The following is a 19,946-nucleotide window of genomic DNA, read 5'->3' on the forward strand; positions in this document are numbered from 1 at the left end:
TGCAACTTTGATTTTCCTCCTCAAGATTTTCCACTTGGTTGCAACTTTGATTTTCCTCCTCAAGATTTTCCACTTGGTTGCAACTTTGATTTTCCTCCTCAAGATTTTCCACTTGCTTGGAGGTCCTAAAAAAAATAGAAACTAATAAGAAAAATAGAAACTTTCCTAAAATGAAAAATGGCAACTTACTAAAAATGATAAATAGAAACTACAAAAATATAAACTTTCTACAAATAGGAACTTTCCCAATCAAAGAATGGAAACTTTCCTAAACAGGATTTTAATAAGGAAATAACGTAAGAAATGTAGGGAAATGCAGTTAAAACGTCGCATTAAAATGCTCCTATCAGTTAGCAAAGTATAAAGTAAACTAATTACAAATTAGTGATTTATACATCAACTTTACTATTCACGAGTCACTATTCAAAGTTACTATTCACGACTTTACTATTCAGGATTTATACAAGTATAAAGAGGAGTATAAATTACAAACTATCCACAATCTTCACAAATAAACCACGTAAGAAATTTATACAAGTATAAAATGTACAAAACACACAATTTACAAGTGAAGGTTATATTCAAGTATCTTATTATCTTTACAAAATAAAGTTAATATCTCAATTGATCACAAGTTGTAAGTCGAGCCCAATAGAAACCACTACTATTGGTGAGCTACGATCTAGGGATAGTCGCCTAGACATAAGTCACTTTCCTTTGTTTCAGAAGGCTAGATGGCCAGATTAAGAAGTAAGTGAGAGGGAGGACTCATTTTGGTGACACTACAGAGGCTACTCCCTCATTGAGGTTTAGGCCCCTATCGGCTACTCCCACATAGTGGTTTACGCACAGTCTATAGTATCTCTGAGATCCAATTTGAACCCATCACCCAGGGTCTCAACCTAAGACACCACCTATATGCCCCTTACTCAGCTTGAAAAGAACTCATGTGTTAGACAGTTCTCCAAATGCTAATAAAGGCCGCCCTCAACCTCATAAGACCTTAGAAAGGCACTAATGAAGGGTTAAGGCCAATATTAACAAAAGGGCCCTTATCTACTCATACGATTTTACACACTTATAATAAATCAAGAATTTAACAATATTTATAATTAATTCTTTACATTTCTTTTGTTTTAACAAGATTAGACACACTTTACAAAACTTTCAAACAAGACAACAACCAAACGTCACAAATTTTTTTCTTTTTCTTCTTTTCTCTTTTTTTTTTTTTTTTTTTTTTTTTTTTCTTTTTACGAAATTAATTACAAATAACTCTATTATTTCCTTTTCTTTACATTTATTTTCAACACTTAGGTACGGGAACAGGGAGTCTCGATGTGCAATGGGACTGAAACAGCTACCCTTCTCAAGACTATGTTTAATCCAATATACCTTAGTGAATCACAATATTTTCATTTGTTATATTTATCATTGATTTCAAACTCAATTCCAAGCGGTAAATCAAGAGGACGTGCGGCCCAAGTATAGTCGTCTAGACACAAAGTCCCTCCTACATCCTTTGGGCAACCTTACTGAAATGGCCAGGTAGGGGAGGGCGACCACGAGAGGTAGAATCCATTTTGGCATGAGCTACTCCCACATAGTGGTTTAGGCCCATTTGCATGCACTTCTGGATTCAAGAACCTGTCATGAGCGTTGTCCCCTTCCTACACACCATCCCACATAGGCTATACTTACTTGGATGAAAAAGGTCCTAAGTGTGAAGACAGTTCAATGAATGTTAATAAAGGCCGCCCTCAACCTTAAGGGACCTGGACTAGGTACCAATAAGGGGTTTAGGCCAATATTAATAAACACGACTTCACCTATTCCTTCTTTAATTTACAACCCACAATTAAAATTCGTATTCAATAATAAAAATAACAACCTAAGTAATTAATCTACTAATTTTCGACAATTACAAAATAATTACAAGTAAATTTTTTTTTCGATCACACATATAAACAAAACAAACATTCACAATATGACAAATGATTTTTCAATCCCCGGCAACGGCGCCAAAAATTGATACGCTTTTGGGAAGCGCACAATTTAACCCTGAAATGTCATTAGTAGTATAGAATAAATAGGGATCGTTCTATTCCGGGGATTGAGGGTACACCTGTCATTATCAAACAATTAAACAATTAAAATTAAAACAAAGTATAATTTTTACAAAATAAACAAAGTATATACATATTTACGAAATTAGGGGGATTTTTGGTTTTTGGTTTTCGGAAATTAAACTAAGTAAAGAAAACAATTAAAATGCAAAAACATAAAAATGCAAATGAATTGCACGAACAAAGATCAAATCGAAACATATAATCAAAGTTAATTCAAGTTCATCATTGTTCATCATAGTCATGCAAGAGGAATTGATCATGTGAAACGTTCTAAGCAAACAATTTCCCATATTTTACTTTCGATGCTAATTAACCTAAGTGAAAGCACCTAAATTAATTCTATCAAACATGTATTCAAGCCCTAGAAAGCTAGTCAATCACACATGTTTAACGCAAGAAGTTCAAGGAAGGCTATCAATTCGAATGTGCAACTTAGTATGAAAAAGTTCACCTAATTGCAATCTCCTTTGATTAAATTTCGGTTTTTGTACAAAACCTTTACTACTTATTGATTCAAGAACACAAAACCAAAAAGTTGATTCATGTTCTCAAATTCGTAGCAACATTCACATAAAAACCCTAAATGTTTCGAACCATTCAAGATTATCATACAAACGATTTCTATCATGCAAATTCAATCAAACACTTACACAAAAGCAACCATAAATCACAATATATGAATCTGAAAATTAACAATTAATCATAAAATTTCAGAAAACAAAACTTGTTCATACATATGTGTCAACTAAGGCAAACCAACGAAAATACAAACAAAGTTACAAGGATAATCGGATTACACCGTGATGAAGATGAGATGGATGAAGTGATGATGTGGTCTCTTGAATTTCGAAAGCAATCTTCAAGGTGGAGGATGGATGGTGTTCACGGCTTGTCTTCTTCTTCCTTGGCCTTGCTTGCACTTCGTGGTTGCCCTAGAGGATGGAGAGGAGCACGGCTAGGCTATAGAGTTTTCTGATTTTTTTTCTAAAGTGTATGAACGCAAAAGTCGGAACCCTTGACGTTGAGAGAAGAGAGGAATATATAGGGGACGGCCCCTAGGTCTCCTTGCCGTCCAAAACCCTAGAGAAACTCACGGCATATGCATGCTTCCTCCACATAATTTTCTCCAATGATAGCTTGCCACATAAGCCCTATGAGGTGGTTCAACCAATCACAAAATTCCAATATAAATTCCCTAAATAATTCTTGCCGAAATATGTAGATAATTTCTGATTTTATACACTAATTTCGGCAACAATATATTTAGAGAATAAAGGGGGATGAACCTAGACTCCTTTGAGAGCTTTTTGTGTTCAACACATATTCTCTTTCCTTTAAAAGCTCCCTAAGAAATCTCCACGAAATATCTCTTGAATTTCTGATTTTCCACACGGCAAAACCCTAGTTTCTCTCTTCATTATCCCTTGGCCGAATTCTCTAGGGTTTCTCTTTTATTTTGCACGGCCTCCCCTTGTTTTCCTCTTGGCTTGGACGGCTAGGTCTTCTAGGGTTTCTTCTCTTGATTTATTTCCATAAAAATAACCCTAGAAACTCTCCTTTTAATTTCTGATTTTCTTGGACGCCACCTCCTTGTTTATCTCTTGAAAATTCACGGCAACAACAACTTAAAGGGCTAGGGTTTGCGTCACAAACCCCTAATGTCACGGGCTTTGATGGGCCTTTATCCAATTTGCCGAAAATCCAAAGAGTTCTTGGGCCTTGTTGCTTCATCTTCAAGCCTTCTAATTTTCCAACGCAAAACACATTATTCTTCCATTTCTTTTTCATGGTTGCGTTGGAAACTTCATTGGTGGGCTTTTCCTCCTTTTCGCAGGGTTTCCTGGTTGGACCAGGAAAGCTTCTTTCTTCATTTCTGCTCAAATGTGTGGGCCATTTTCTCTCATGTTCGTTCGTCTTGATGTTCGCAAGCTCCTCTTTCCATTCGTGCGTTCATTTCCACTTTCTAGCTCGAAGGTCCTGAAAATAGAAACTATACTTAAAATAGAAACTTTCTAAAAAATGAAAATAGAAACTTACTAAAAATGAAAAATAGAAACTTTCCTAAACTGAAAAATGGAAACTTGCTAAAAAAATGAGAAATGAAGACTACAAAAATGGAAATTTTCTACAATAAGGAACTTTCCCAATCAAAGAATGGAAACTTCCCAAAACAGGGATTTTTCAAGGAAATGGCGCAGAAAAATGTAAGGAAATGCAGTTAAAACGTCGCATTAAAATGCTCCTATCAAATTCCCCCACACTTAGCTTTTGCTAGTCCCTTAGCAAAATCACACTAAGACACACACTAAGACTCAACAGAAATTAAAGACTCTACAAAAACAATGACTCTATTGCCCTTCAACTATTTGTCTCAGCAATCTCTTACTTTCATAACACCAAGATTAGCACTTAACCAAAATTCAATGTTAGGCATTCGAGAGTTAATTGAAACACATAATTTACACATACACAAGTAGGACTTGGTTGTAACAATGGTGATGGGTTCTGTCAAGCATGTTTCAAACAAGTTGATTCAATCCTCACAAAGGTATATCCACTCTTTCTTCTCTCAGATCATGGCAATGCTTAAAAGCTTATACACTCAAGTATATGTGAAAGATAGCAAGTATATCACATAATGTAAGAAACGAAAGCACATGTATAATTTCCTTTTAAAGATCTCATGAAGGATACCAACTACTTGCACAGATGGACCCAAGCCATAGGTTCAACTCTTGTAACTCATCTCCACATCAAGGGCTGTCCCATCTTAAGGATCAAGAAGGTCTTCTTCAGGGTTGTAATGAGGCCAAGGCTCAAGGTTTTAAGAAATGAAGGGTAATGATTTATCAAAGTGTCCTAAAAACCTAGTAGAGCACATATAGATGTAGAAACCTCAAGAAATCCACCAAGGTATTGCAAAAACGTCACTTTCCCTAGAAGATACATAAAAGGGGCCTAATGTCTTCATGTTGGGCCCAATCTTCATTGTAAACTTCCCTTGAACTATAGTGAAATGGACAAAGGCCAAATTTTTCTGTAGTGGGCCTTCAGTTCAAAGTAAACTCCAAAATCACTAAGTATGGGGACTAAAATCCATAACTTTTCTTTTCTAGCCGTACACAATTTTCTTTTCATTTCATTTTTTTCACGGCTTTCACATATTTTTCTTTTCTTTATGGACAAGTCTACCCCCACACTTGAACTTTCACCTCTTCTCAATCTTCATCCTTAGCACCAAACCCATGTAGTATGTCTCAAAAGATAGCTCCACTAAGTTCTTAGAACAAAGGGTAGGGTTGTAACTATACTAAGCTTCATGGTTAAGGGTTTTAAGGGTGATGAATAAAAAGGCTCAATGTAGGCTCAAAGGGGTTTATCTAGGGGAGTCCCACGACAGGCACAAATGGGGACACAAGTTTATATGGCAATGGTGGTAATTCCTAGGGTGCCTCTATCCCTTCCAGAATCAGGGCCATGTATTGATATACGTCTCAACAAGCACAAGAGTGAATTCTAGCATTCTCTAGTCCATCAAACTTAATCTATGGCAAGTAATCAATCAAATGAAGAATAATGAGATCATCAAAATATCACCAAGAAATTAAGAATATATTTCATTTATCACTCCAAGAAAAAGGGACATGGCTCAATTATCTCACATGGGCTTTTATGAATTAAAACTCATCTTAACATGCTTTATATTCTGTACCAAAGTTTCGAAATCCATATCCACTACAAGGCACACATTGTTCATATATCTCAATTAACCAAAGAATACCATGTTTAAAAATCATCTCAATCTTGTGATCCTCTTTTAGTCATGATTTCAGAGATATAGAATCATCCTAGACAGTTGAAAGGGCATCCTAAGACTCAAAACAAAGACAAAAACAACGAAAATTTTTGACTTTTTTAACATTTTTCAATTTTTTTGTATTTTTCAATTTTTCAATATATATGACTCAAGATAAAAGTGTAAATCCCTTCCCCCACACTTAAATATTGCATTGTCCTCAATGTAATCAAGTATAAACATGCAATGAAACATTTAAGTATATAGGGCTAGAATTTACGAAAATGACTAAGTACAAAGAAAAGTTGGAGGAGTAAAAGGGAAGGATAAAACAAATCTGCGTTGATGACTCCTCCACAGCAACTTCTGAATTGGGTTGCCTCCCAAGCAGCGCTTAATGTTTATAGTCTTTCAGCCTAGACTTGTACCTCCATTTAATGCTCAGGGTTTGGAACGTTTTGGAGGGGTACGGCCTCCACTTCATGTTCCACAAATGCCTCATAGTAGGGCTTCAAGCGATGCCCATTTACCTTGAACTCGTTATTTGTTTGTTCACTCTTTATCTGCACAGCTCCATGAGGAAACACATGAGTGATAACAAAAGGCCCAATCCAACGAGAACGAAGCTTACCTGGGAAGAGTTTGAGACGAGAATGGAAGAGAAGAACTTTTTGACCCACAACAAAAGTCTTCCTTCGAATCATTTTGTCATGGAATGCCTTAGTCTTATCCTTGTAGATTTTAGCACTTTCAAAGGCATCATTCCTTATCTCCTCTAACTCTTGCAATTGCAACTTCCTATGAAGCCCAGCTGCATCCATATCCATGTTGAACTGCTTCACAGCCCACCAAGCTTTGTGCTCCAACTCCACAGGTAAATGGCAAGGTTTACCATAGATAATTCGATATGGGGACATACCTATGGGAGTTTTGTATGCAGTTCTGTAGGCCCACAGAGCATCCTCTAAACGCAAGGACCAGTCCTTCCTGTTGGGGTTCACAGTCTTCTCCAATATCCCCTTAATCTGACGATTAGAGACCTCAGCCTGCCCACTAGTTTGTGGGTGATAAGGTGTAGAAACCTTTAAATGCGTTGCTCCTGTGATTAGCCGTGAATGGGAAATGGCTTTAGGGAAATGGTGTTGCCTCAAGAAAAGCCATTTCCCTTTAAATGGTGTTGCCTCAAGAAAAGCAACATGTTCCATGATTGCATCACTGTGATTAGCCGTGAGCTCCTCCTTAGGGATGGTAGTGTCATCCTTCATTATTCCAACACCATTAGCAATGGTTGAAACCAAAGTATCCTCATTCATCATCTCCATGAATTTCTGCGCAAGTTCATCAAGTATATCAATAGAAAAACATGATGAAAAATCAGACAAGGGATACCTCATTGCTTCAAAGATGTTGAAGCCAACAATTTCACCATCAAATTCCATTGTCAAAGCGCCAGAATAAACATCAATTTTAGTTCTAGCCGTCCTCATGAAGGGACGACCTAGCAAGAGTGGCGTTGACTTGGGAGAGGGCTCCTCCATCTCTAGGACGTAAAAATCAGCTGGGAAGATTAGCTCACCAACCTGCACAAGTACATCCTCAACTAACCCCTTAGGGTATGCATTAGATCGATCTGCCAACTGAATAATAACATTATCATGTTTAAGCTCACCTAGACCTAGAGTTTCATAAACAGAATAAGGCATGACATTTATAGAAGCACCTAAGTCTAGCATGGCATTTTCGAATCTACTGGTTCCAATGACACAAGGGATAGAAAAACTCCCTGGATCCTTACACTTTTCAGGCATTCTGCGTTGAAGCACAGCTGAGACATTCTCACTTACCTTCACCACTTCCTTCTCACGGTTTTGTCTCCTTGTGGTGCAAAGTTCCTTCAAAAATTTGGCATACTTAGGAATTTGCTTAATGGCCTCAAGGAGAGGGATGTTGATTTGCACTTTCTTAAAAGTTTCCAAGATAGCCCTTTCGGCTTCATCTTTCTTGGACTTAGCATATCTGCTTGGGAAAGGCAAAGGAGATGAAGATGGATTAGTAATAACCGAATTGAAAGAGTTAGAAACTTGTCCTTTAGGTTTCGGTTCTGCAGTAGGAGGTGTCACATGAGCCTTAGACGTTGCAGGGTCCTCTTCCTCCTCTAAAGTTGACGTTAAGCTCTTTTTGGGAGGCTTAGGAAGGTCTACAAGGGTCTTACCACTCCTTGTAGTCACGGCTTTGGCTTGCTCAAAGTGAGGATTTGGGATGGTGCCACTTGGTAACTTACCTTGCTCATGAAACTTACCCATAAACTCCACCACTTGACTCATTTGCTTCTTCATCTCAGCTACATCTGTGGATATGGCGTTGATTTGGTTCCCATGATTAGTTTGACCTGCAATTAAAGCTTGAGTAGACTTGGTTAGTGCTTTGATCAACTCGTCATTAGAAGAAGAAGAAGAAGCATTTGAATTAAAATTCGAATTGAAAGGAGTAGGGTTAGGAGGTTGAGGCTTTTGATAAAAGCCTTGAGGACGTGGTTGGAAGCCTTGAGGTGCACTTTGAACGTTCTCATTGTCCTTCCAACGAAAATTAGGGTGATCCCTCCATCCAGGATTGTAAGTGTTTGAGTAAGGATCATTCCTAGGACGTTGGAAACCTTGTTGGAAGCCTATGGCGTTGACACCTTCTTGTCCTCCACTTTCCATGAGTTGAGGGCATTGGTCAGACACATGCCCTTGCATTGAACACACTCCACACACCATGACTTGTCCATGTGATCCCTGAGACACTATAGAAGTAAGTCTGTTAATTTTATCTTCCAATTGAGCTAAAGTACTTACCTCATGGACCCTTTCACGTGTGGTGGTGGATTTGGGCCTAGAGCTTCCAAATTGTTGTTGATTCAAGGCCCTATTCTCAATAAGGATCATTCCAGCCGCAGGCTCCTTGTCAACAAAAGATCCACCAGAAGCTGCATCTAGCATATCTCTTTCCAATGGTGTGAGACCATCATAAAAGCAAGTGAGCAAGGTCTCCTCCTTCATGCCATGTTGAGGGCATTGAGTGATGAGAGACTTGAACCTTTCATAGTATTCTGCGTAGGACTCATCTTGCCCTTGTTGGATGCCACTTATCTTCTTCCTTAACATGATGATGCGAGATGTAGGAAAATACTTCTCAAGAAACGCCTTCATCATGTCTCCCCAAGAGGTAATGCGTCCACTAGGCAACTCATAGAGCCACTGCTTTGCCTTGTCAGCCAACGAAAATGGGAAGGCCTTCAACTTCAAAATATGCTCATCAGCTCCTTGAGGCTTCATGCTAGTGCAGATGAACTGAAATTCCATCAAGTGGTTGTTGGGATCTTCCATAGGTAGTCCATGAAATGTAGGAAGACGATGAAGCAACCCAGACTTCAACTCAAAATCAGCTGTTAATCCCTCAGCTGCAGCAGGGTAGGTTATGCAGGTTGGCACTCCCCCAGGTGGGATGACGGATGTAGAGAGTTGCCTTATGGTGAGAGCCATTGGTGGTGGTGGTGGTGGAACAACTAAAAGTGCACGAGGTGATGGAGGTGGCGTTTGGTGTGGTGATGGATTAACTGAAGTGTCCGAAGCTTCTGATCCTCCTTCTATTCTATTCCCTTCACTATCCACTTGAAGTTCACGAAATTGAAGAGGTGTGGTCACTTCAACGTCAAAGATGTCCGGGTTCTTCTTCAATTCCTCAAGTCTATCTTTGAGGACTTGAAGAGGCGTTTTAGTGTTCTTAGGTGGTTCAGATGATCCAGACATTCATTGATCTGTAGTAAAACAAAAGAGTAATGTTAGTAAGGTATAAACAAGACGTGGACCAAGGTTCACACATCAAAAACGTCACATATATACATGTATAAACCAAAGTCAACGGAAATTATAGTGGTTAGTTACAATCTTTTACAACCTTCGAAATAATCAATTTTAATAAGAGAATTGTAAGTCAAAGTTTAGACGTGCGGCCCAGAGATTCTAATGTTAATACAAGTCTCCCCTCCTAAATCTTTTGGTAACTCTTTTCACACAGAGCCAGGTAGTAGAGGAACGATTTTGGCGGAGCTCAGCTCACTTGATTGACAGGGGACGAGACCCTTTGTCAGCACTTCTCGTATCCAATCAACCTAGACACTCTATGCTACTAAGGTGCGCCTACTTGATAAAGGAGGTTGCTTGACAAGTATTAATAAAAGAACTCTCACCTATTCCGTTATGACTTACTTTCTTCTTACCAAAACCAATTTTCTCGAAAATTGTCTAAGTATATGACTTTAATAAAACATCATGGACTATTGTTTTGGACGTGCGGCCCAAGTCCTTGTCTCCACACATATTTCTTCGCAAATCCTTTGGGCAACCTTACTGAAATGGCCAGTGCGGGGGAGGACGAGCACAAGAGGTAGAAACCATTTCGGCAATTGCCTTTCTGATTTCAAAACCCATCATGAACATTGTCCCCTTCCTAGAGTCACCATCTCACATAGGCTATACTTACTAGGATAAGGGAAAAATTAAGTGCACGACATTTTTCAAGTGTTAACAAAAGCCGCCCTCAACCTTAAGAGACCTAAATTAGGTGCTAATAAGGGGTTAAGGCTAATGTCAACAAAAGAGACTTCACCTATTCCATAATAGTTCACAATCCTTTACCAAAATCATACCTTAGTGGCGTTTTCATCACATGAAGACTTTTCAATCCCCGGCAACGGCGCCAAAAATTGATACGTGCAAAAGCAATCGCCAATTTAAACCCTGAAAATGTCGAGCGTTAGTATAGGATAAGCAGGGATCGTTCTAAACCGGGGATTGAGGGTGCTAGCATGTGAGAAATAAATCAAAGAAACATAGAATATACATCACACGAAAATTATAATTTACAAGTTACAAGCATGCATAAATTTCGAACAACAAAAGAAACAACAAAGAATTAGAGAGCAACCATACATGTATCACGAATTAGAGAACAAAGGAATGAGAGAAAGAAACGAAATTCACAAGTATATATATAGGCAAGGACGAAATTAGAGAGAAAACAAGTTAGAAAAGGTTTTGGAAATCCTACTCCTATTTATACACAATTTACAAGTCCATATCACATAGGGAATCCATATACAACAAGGAATACTATTTCTATAAGGATTAGGAAGTCAAATACAATTAGGAAACAAATTAGAAGCAAAGTCAAATTAGGACTCCTAAGTCAAAACTAACTCTAACTACTTTCCCTAAAATTTAGGAGCACATAACAAACACATAACAAACTCCTAAAAAACACTAAAACTAAAACAAACACATATTTACTATTCACGGAGACACTATTCACGAATTTAAAAACATTTTTATTTTATTTATTATTTAACTAGGTTAACATGCTACCTAAAAATCTAAGTTAATTTTATTTATTTACACAAACAAGAAAACATAAAGATGGGGGGTTTTTGAAGATTAAAAGCTATCAATTTTCAGAAAATAAACAAAGCTTGAAAACGTTTTTATTTACATAGGTGGGAAAAGAAGAATCTTTGAAGAACAATTTTTCAAGAACAAATCAAGAACAACATATTCATGCATCCCTTAATCTTTATTAATTGCCAAGAACACCATCAACCAAGAAACAAAGATCAACGCAACCAATGTCCCTTATTTTACTTCCCTTTACTTAGTCAATTAAGCAACGCACTTAATCCAACATATTTCGAAAACAAGTATCACACAATCAACGCAATTCATGATCTCATGCATTCGAATCATTAAGAACAAGTGAAAGTTTGGTTAATGAACATGCAAATCCAAGTACATCCACGCGAGTCAATTCATCACATGCATAATCTGATTTCGACTCAAAGCAAGCCTTTACTACTTATTTTGAATTAAGGTTCACAACGCATCAACCCTAATTACTAGCAAGTTACATGCAAGTCATACTAATTGTTTGTCAGACTTAGAAAATCGTTGACATGTAATGAAGCATAAAACCAGATTATTATTCTTTAAATTCGGCAATTAAACAAGATCAAGAGCACACAAACACATCAAACATTGAAAAGACTATCCAAATCGCATTCAAAAATCAGAAAACTAACTCATGGTTTCGGTTTTACACAAAGAAAATCAAAACAGAAATTTCTATCTAACAAGTTGCAAAACCGAGAAGAAAACATGATGAAGATGGTAAGAACAACCCTTAGACACGTCCCAAGGTCCAACGCAGATCCAAGGCGGCGGCACAAAGTGAAGATCACGGCAAGGATGGAGGATGGCACGGCTAGAACTTGCAAGATGCGAAAACCTGAAACTCAAGAGCAAACCGGTGAGAAACGAATTTGTGGAGAATGATGTGTGTCCCCTGGACGTCTAATACACAAGGTATTTATAGGAGGACGTCCCAAGGCTCTCCCAATTCGTTTCTCCTTGGTTTCTCCTAGTTCTAGTTGATTTAGGACTTCTTCTTCACAAAACAGATTTCCGGCAGGATTGACCTCAGTCCACTAAAACGGCCATAACTTCCTCTAGAAAATAGCTATTGATGAGCTGTAAAAAGCTCTGGAAACTAGACATCCGTAGCTTTCCAACCATATAAAGATCATAATTTTCTGAGCTCTGAGAGATTTATTGCACTCCGTTGAAGTTAACTGATCTGCACAGGCAGATTTCCGAATCTGTAAAGGATTTGACTTTTAATGCACAAGTTGAGTCCAATTCGGTTTTCCTTCACATCACATGCCTCTCACATGTCTTCCACGCCTATTCTGAAGTAGAAACGTCAAGAACCTTCAAGAATCTTCAAGATTATCACGGCGATTCAATCCTTACTCAACAAGAAGTCCAAATTCCATATTGCTTTGAAATCCGAATTCCTCGTTGCTTCCTCTTCCATGTGCACGGCATATGATCTTCTTGAGACTTCTAGATGCTTCATGGACGTTCCATGGTCTTCTCCTAGCTTCCACAGGTCTCCTAGTACGAGTAGAACTCCATATGCAAGTAGGTTTCCTAGTTGAATACTGCTTCCTTTTCCGAGATGCTTCTACACTCTTCCGGAACCTTCTTGAGTAATCCTTATCCAACAGGGACTCCTTATCACACTAGGATTCCTTATCCGAGTAGGATTGGGTTTCCTTGTCCAAGTAGGACTTCTAATTTCCGCGACTTAAGAGTTTGAATCCAAGTCAGCTTCTGATTCCTACTCCAACTAGGATTCCTTTTCCTAGTCAAACTGGGAGAAATTCCATTTCTTCATTTCTTCTCATTTCTGCGCCACTTATGCTTTCCTTAGCCATTTTTGGACCTTGAGACTCCATTTTACCTGAAAAACACTAACTAAGTTAAATTGATCAAGATAAAGGAAATAACTTAGCAAAATATAGGGTTTAAACATTATAAACGTCGCATTTTATGCTCCTATCAATTTCCACTTTCTAGCTCGGAGGTCCTGAAAATAGAAACTATACTTAAAAATAGAAACTTTCTAAAAAATGAAAATAGAAACTTACTAAAAATGAAAAATAGAAACTTTCCTAAACTGAAAAATGGAAACTTGCTAAAAAAATGAGAAATGAAGACTACAAAAATGGAAATTTTCTACAATAAGGAACTTTCCCAATCAAAGAATGGAAACTTCCCAAAACAGGGATTTTTCAAGGAAATGGCGCAGAAAAATGTAAGGAAATGCAGTTAAAACGTCGCATTAAAATGCTCCTATCACCCTTGAAGCAAGAGGTTTCGAATATCACTGTTCATAAACTCAAATTGAAATATTGTGATCAAATTGTTTGAAAAATTAACTACGGCATTGAATCTCACAAGAACAACGCATTTAAAGGTTTAGAAGCCATTTCCCTAAACCCTAGAAGCAAGAAGTTTGGAAAATCACTGTTCATAGACTCAAATTGAAACAAAGTGATCAAATTGTTTGAAAAAGTAGCTAGGGCATTGAATCTCACAGGAGCAACGCATTTAAAGGCTTGGAAGCCATTTCCCTAAACCCTAGAAGCAAGAAGTTTAGAAAATCACTGTTCATTGACTCAAATTGAAACAAAGTGATCAAATTGTTTGAAAAAGTAACTATGGCTTTGAATCTGACAAGACCAACGCATTTAAAGGTTTAGAAGCCATTTCCCTAAACCCTAAGCAAATCCTAAACCCGAGAAGCAAGAAGTTTGGAAAATCACTGTTCATAGACTCAAATTGAAACAAACTGATCAAATTGTTTGAAAAAGTAACTATGGCTTTGAATCTCACAAGACCAACGCATTTAAAGGTTTAGAAGCCATTTCCCTAAACCCTAGAAGCAAGAAATTTGGAAAATCACTGTTCATAGACTCAAATTGAAACAAAGTGATCAAATTGTTTGAAAAAGTAACTATGGCTTTTAATCTCACAAGACCAACGCATTTAAAGGTTTAGAAACCATTTCCCTAAACCCTAGAAGCAAAAGTTTGGAAAATCACTGTTCATAGACTCAAATTGAAACAAAGTGATCAAATTGTTTGAAAAATTAACTACGGCTTCGAATCTCACAAGAACAACGCATTTAAAGGTTTAGAAGCCATTTCCCTAAACTCTAAGCAAATCCTTAACCCGAGAAGCAAGAAGTTTGGAAAATCACTGTTCATAGACTCAAATTGAAACAAAGTGATCAAATTGTTTTAAAAATTGACTACGGCTTTGAATCTCACAAGAACAACGCATTTAAAGGTTTAGAAGCCATTTCCCTAAACCCTAGAAGCAAGAAGTTTGGAAAATCACTGTTCATAGACTCAAATTGAAACAAAGCGATCAAATTGTTTGAAAAAGTAACTAGGGCTATGAATCTCACAAGAGCAACGCATTTAAAGGCTTAGAAGCCATTTCCCTAAACCCTAAGCAAATCCTAAACCCGAGAAGCAAGAAGTTTGGAAAATCACTGTTCATAGACTCAAATTGAAACAAACTGATCAAATTGTTTGAAAAAGTAACTATGGCTTTGAATCTCACAAGACCAACGCATTTAAAGGTTTAGAAGCCATTTCCCTAAACCCTAGAAGCAAGAAGTTTGGAAAATCACTGTTCATAGACTCAAATTGAAACAAAGTGATCAAATTGTTTGAAAAAGTAGCTAGGGCTTTGAATCTCACAGGAGCAACGCATTTAAAGGCTTGGAAGCCATTTCCCTAAACCCTAAGCAAATCCTTAACCCTAGAAGCAAGAAGTTTAGAAAATCACTGTTCATTGACTCAAATTGAAACAAAGTGATCAAATTGTTTGAAAAATTAACTACGGCTTTGAATCTCTCAAGAACAATGCATTTAAAGGTTTAGAAGCCATTTCCCTAAACCCTAGAAGCAAGAAGTTTGGAAAATCACTGTTCATAGACTCAAATTGAAACAAAGTGATCAAATTGTTTTAAAAATTAACTACGGCTTTGAATCTCACAAGAACAACGCATTTAAAGGTTTAGAAGCCATTTCCCTAAACCCTTGAAGCAAGAGGTTTCGAATATCACTGTTCATAAACTCAAATTGAAAATGTGATCAAATTGTTTGAAAAATTAACTACGGCATTGAATCTCACAAGAACAACGCATTTAAAGGTTTAGAAGCCATTTCCCTAAACCCTAGAAGCAAGAAGTTTGGAAAATCACTGTTCATAGACTCAAATTGAAACAAAGTGATCAAATTGTTTGAAAAAGTACTAGGGCATTGAATCTCACAAGAGCAACGCATTTAAAGGCTTGGAAGCCATTTCCCTAAACCCTAGAAGCAAGAAGTTTAGAAAATCACTGTTCATTGACTCAAATTGAAACAAAGTGATCAAATTGTTTGAAAAAGTAACTATGGCTTTGAATCTGACAAGACCAACGCATTTAAAGGTTTAGAAGCCATTTCCCTAAAAATCCTAAACCCGAGAAGCAAGAAGTTTGGAAAATCACTGTTCATAGACTCAAATTGAAACAAACTGATCAAATTGTTTGAAAAAGTAACTATGGCTTTGAATCTCACAAGACCAACGCATTTAAAGGTTTAGAAGCCATTTCCCTAAACCCTAGAAGCAAGAATTTGGAAAATCACTGTTCATAGACTCAAATTGAAACAAAGTGATCAAATTGTTTGAAAAAGTAACTATGGCTTTTAATCTCACAAGACCAACGCATTTAAAGGTTTAGAAACCATTTCCCTAAACCCTAGAAGCAAAAGTTTGGAAAATCACTGTTCATAGACTCAAATTGAAACAAAGTGATCAAATTGTTTGAAAAATAACTACGGCTTCGAATCTCACAAGAACAACGCATTTAAAGGTTTAGAAGCCATTTCCCTAAACCTAAGCAATCCTAACCGAAGCAAGAAGTTTGGAAAATCACTGTTCATAGACTCAAATTGAAACAAAGTGATCAAATTGTTTTAAAAATTGACTACGGCTTTGAATCTCACAAGAACAACGCATTTAAAGGTTTAGAAGCCATTTCCCTAAACCCTAGAAGCAAGAAGTTTGGAAAATCACTGTTCATAGACTCAAATTGAAACAAAGCGATCAAATTGTTTGAAAAAGTAACTAGGGCTTGAATCTCACAAGAGCAACGCATTTAAAGGCTTAGAAGCCATTTCCCTAAACCCTAAGCAAATCCTAAACCCGAGAAGCAAGAAGTTTGGAAAATCACTGTTCATAGACTCAAATTGAAACAAACTGATCAAATTGTTTGAAAAAGTAACTATGGCTTTGAATCTCACAAGACCAACGCATTTAAAGGTTTAGAAGCCATTTCCCTAAACCCTAGAAGCAAGAAGTTTGGAAAATCACTGTTCATAGACTCAAATTGAAACAAAGTGATCAAATTGTTTGAAAAAGTAACTATGGCTTTAATCTCACAAGACCAACGCATTTAAAGGTTTAGAAACCATTTCCCTAAACCCTAGAAGCAAAAGTTTGGAAAATCACTGTTCATAGACTCAAATTGAAACAAAGTGATCAAATTGTTTGAAAAATTAACTACGGCTTTGAATCTCACAAGAACAACGCATTTAAAGGTTTAGAAGCCATTTCCCTAAACTCTAAGCAAATCCTAAACCCGAGAAGCAAGAAGTTTGGAAAATCACTGTTCATAGACTCAAATTGAAACAAAGTGATCAAATTGTTTTAAAAATTGACTACGGCTTTGAATCTCACAAGAACAACGCATTTAAAGGTTTAGAAGCCATTTCCCTAAACCCTAGAAGCAAGAAGTTTGGAAAATCACTGTTCATAGACTCAAATTGAAACAAAGCGATCAAATTGTTTGAAAAAGTAACTAGGCTATGAATCTCACAAGAGCAACGCATTTAAAGGCTTAGAAGCCATTTCCCTAAACCCTAAGCAAATCCTAAACCCGAGAAGCAAGAAGTTTGGAAAATCACTGTTCATAGACTCAAATTGAAACAAATGATCAAATTGTTTGAAAAAGTAACTATGGCTTTGAATCTCACAAGACCAACGCATTTAAAGGTTTAGAAGCCATTTCCCTAAACCCTAGAAGCAAGAAGTTTGGAAAATCACTGTTCATAGACTCAAATTGAAACAAAGTGATCAAATTGTTTGAAAAAGTAGCTAGGCTTTGAATCTCACAGAGCAACGCATTTAAAGGCTTAGAAGCCATTTCCCTAAACCCTAAGCAAATCCTAAACCCTAGAAGCAAGAAGTTTAGAAAATCACTGTTCATAGACTCAAATTGAAACAAAGTGATCAAATTGTTTGAAAAATTAACTACGGCTTTGAATCTCTCAAGAACAATGCATTTAAAGGTTTAGAAGCCATTTCCCTAAACCCTAGAAGCAAGAAGTTTGGAAAATCACTGTTCATAGACTCAAATTGAAACAAAGTGATCAAATTGTTTAAAAATTAACTACGGCTTTGAATCTCACAAGACAACGCATTTAAAGGTTTAGAAGCCATTTCCCTAAACCCTTGAAGCAAGAGGTTTGGAATATCACTGTTCATAACTCAAATTGAAACAATGTGATCAAATTGTTTGAAAAATTAACTACGGCATTGAATCTCACAAGAACAACGCATTTAAAGGTTTAGAAGCCATTTCCCTAAACCCTAGAAGCAAGAAGTTTGGAAAATCACTGTTCATAGACTCAAATTGAAACAAAGTGATCAAATTGTTTGAAAAAGTACTAGGCATTGAATCTCACAAGACAACGCATTTAAAGGCTTGAAGCCATTTCCCTAAACCCTAGAAGCAAGAAGTTTGAAAATCACTGTTCATTGACTCAAATTGAAACAAAGTGATCAAATTGTTTGAAAAAGTAACTACGGCTTTGAATCTCACAAGACAACGCATTTAAAGGTTTAGAAGCCATTTCCCTAAACCCTAAGCAAATCCTAAACCCGAGAAGCAAGAAGTTTGGAAAATCACTGTTCATAGACTCAAATTGAAACAAAGTGATCAAATTGTTTGAAAAAGTAACTATGGCTTTGAATCTCACAAGACCAACGCATTTAAAGGTTTAGAAGCCATTTCCCTAAACCCTAGAAGCAAGAAGTTTGGAAAATCACTGTTCATAGACTCAAATTGAAACAAAGTGATCAAATTGTTTGAAAAAGTAACTATGGCTTTGAATCTCACAAGACAACGCATTTAAAGGTTTAGAACCATTTCCCTAAACCCTAGAAGCAAAAGTTTGGAAAATCACTGTTCATAGACTCAAATTGAAACAAAGTGATCAAATTGTTTGAAAAATAACTACGGCTTTGAATCTCACAAGAACAACGCATTTAAAGGTTTAGAAGCCATTTCCCTAAACTCTAAGCAAATCCTAACCCGAGAAGCAAGAAGTTTGGAAATCACTGTTCATAGACTCAAATTGAAACAAAGTGATCAAATTGTTTTAAAAATTAACTACGGCTTTGAATCTCACAAGAACAACGCATTTAAAGGTTTAGAAGCCATTTCCCTAAACCCTAGAAGCAAGAAGTTTGGAAAATCACTGTTCATAGACTCAAATTGAAACAAAGCGATCAAATTGTTTGAAAAAGTAACTAGGGCTATGAATCTCACAAGAGCAACGCATTTAAAGGCTTAGAAGCCATTTCCCTAAACCCTAAGCAAATCCTAACCCGAGAAGCAAGAAGTTTGGAAAATCACTGTTCATAGACTCAAATTGAAACAAACTGATCAAATTGTTTGAAAAAGTAACTATGGCTTTGAATCTCACAAGACCAACGCATTTAAAGGTTTAGAAGCCATTTCCCTAAACCCTAGAAGCAAGAAGTTTGGAAAATCACTGTTCATAGACTCAAATTGAAACAAAGTGATCAAATTGTTTGAAAAAGTAACTATGGCTTTGAATCTCACAAGACCAACGCATTTAAAGGTTTAGAAGCCATTTCCCTAAACCCTAGAAGCAAGAAGTTTGGAAAATCACTGTTCATAGACTCAAATTGAAACAAAGTGATCAAATTGTTTGAAAAATTAACTACGGCTTTGAATCTCACAAGAACAACGCATTTAAAGGTTTAGAAGCCATTTCCCTAAACCTAACCCTAGAAGCAAGAAGTTTGGAAAATCACTGTTCATAGACTCAAATTGAAACAAAGTGATCAAATTGTTTGAAAAATTAACTACGGCTTTGAATCTCACAAGAACAACGCATTTAAAGGTTTAGAAGCCATTTCCCTAAACCCTAGAAGCAAGAAGTTTGGAAAATCACTGTTCATAGACTCAAATTGAAACAAAGTGATCAAATTGTTTGAAAAAGTAACTATGGCTTGAATCTCACAAGAGCAACGCATTTAAAGGCTTAGAAGCCATTTCCCTAAACCCTAAGCAAATCCTAAACCCTTGAAGCAAGAAGTTTGGAAAATCACTGTTCATAGACTCAAATTGAAACAAAGTGATCAAATTGTTTGAAAAAGTAACTAGGCTTTGAATCTCACAAGACAACGCATTTAAAGGTTTAGAAGCCATTTCCCTAAACCCTAGAAGCAAGAAGTTTGGAAAATCACTGTTCATAGACTCAAATTGAAACAAAGTGA

The 19,946-nt window shown here is 36.8% G+C and overlaps 1 protein-coding gene across 1 annotated transcript; it reads right to left on the reverse strand.

Moving 5' to 3' along the window:
- Nucleotides 1-7,009: 7,009 nt before the first annotated feature.
- Nucleotides 7,010-10,666, reverse strand: LOC121050900. The gene is made up of 3 exons (XM_040512325.1): nt 10,616-10,666; nt 7,107-9,725; nt 7,010-7,024 (listed from the first exon to the last, which is right to left on the reverse strand). Exons 2-3 carry the CDS (start codon nt 9,714-9,716, stop codon nt 7,010-7,012), a joined length of 2,625 nt encoding a protein of 874 aa, XP_040368259.1. The 5' UTR covers nt 9,717-9,725; nt 10,616-10,666.
- Between the last annotated feature and the right edge of the window lie 9,280 nt (nt 10,667-19,946).

The sequence above is a fragment of the Rosa chinensis genome, unplaced genomic scaffold, assembly GCF_002994745.2.
Source record: "Rosa chinensis cultivar Old Blush unplaced genomic scaffold, RchiOBHm-V2 RchiOBHmChr0c31, whole genome shotgun sequence".
In the NCBI taxonomy this organism is placed as follows: domain Eukaryota; kingdom Viridiplantae; phylum Streptophyta; class Magnoliopsida; order Rosales; family Rosaceae; genus Rosa; species Rosa chinensis.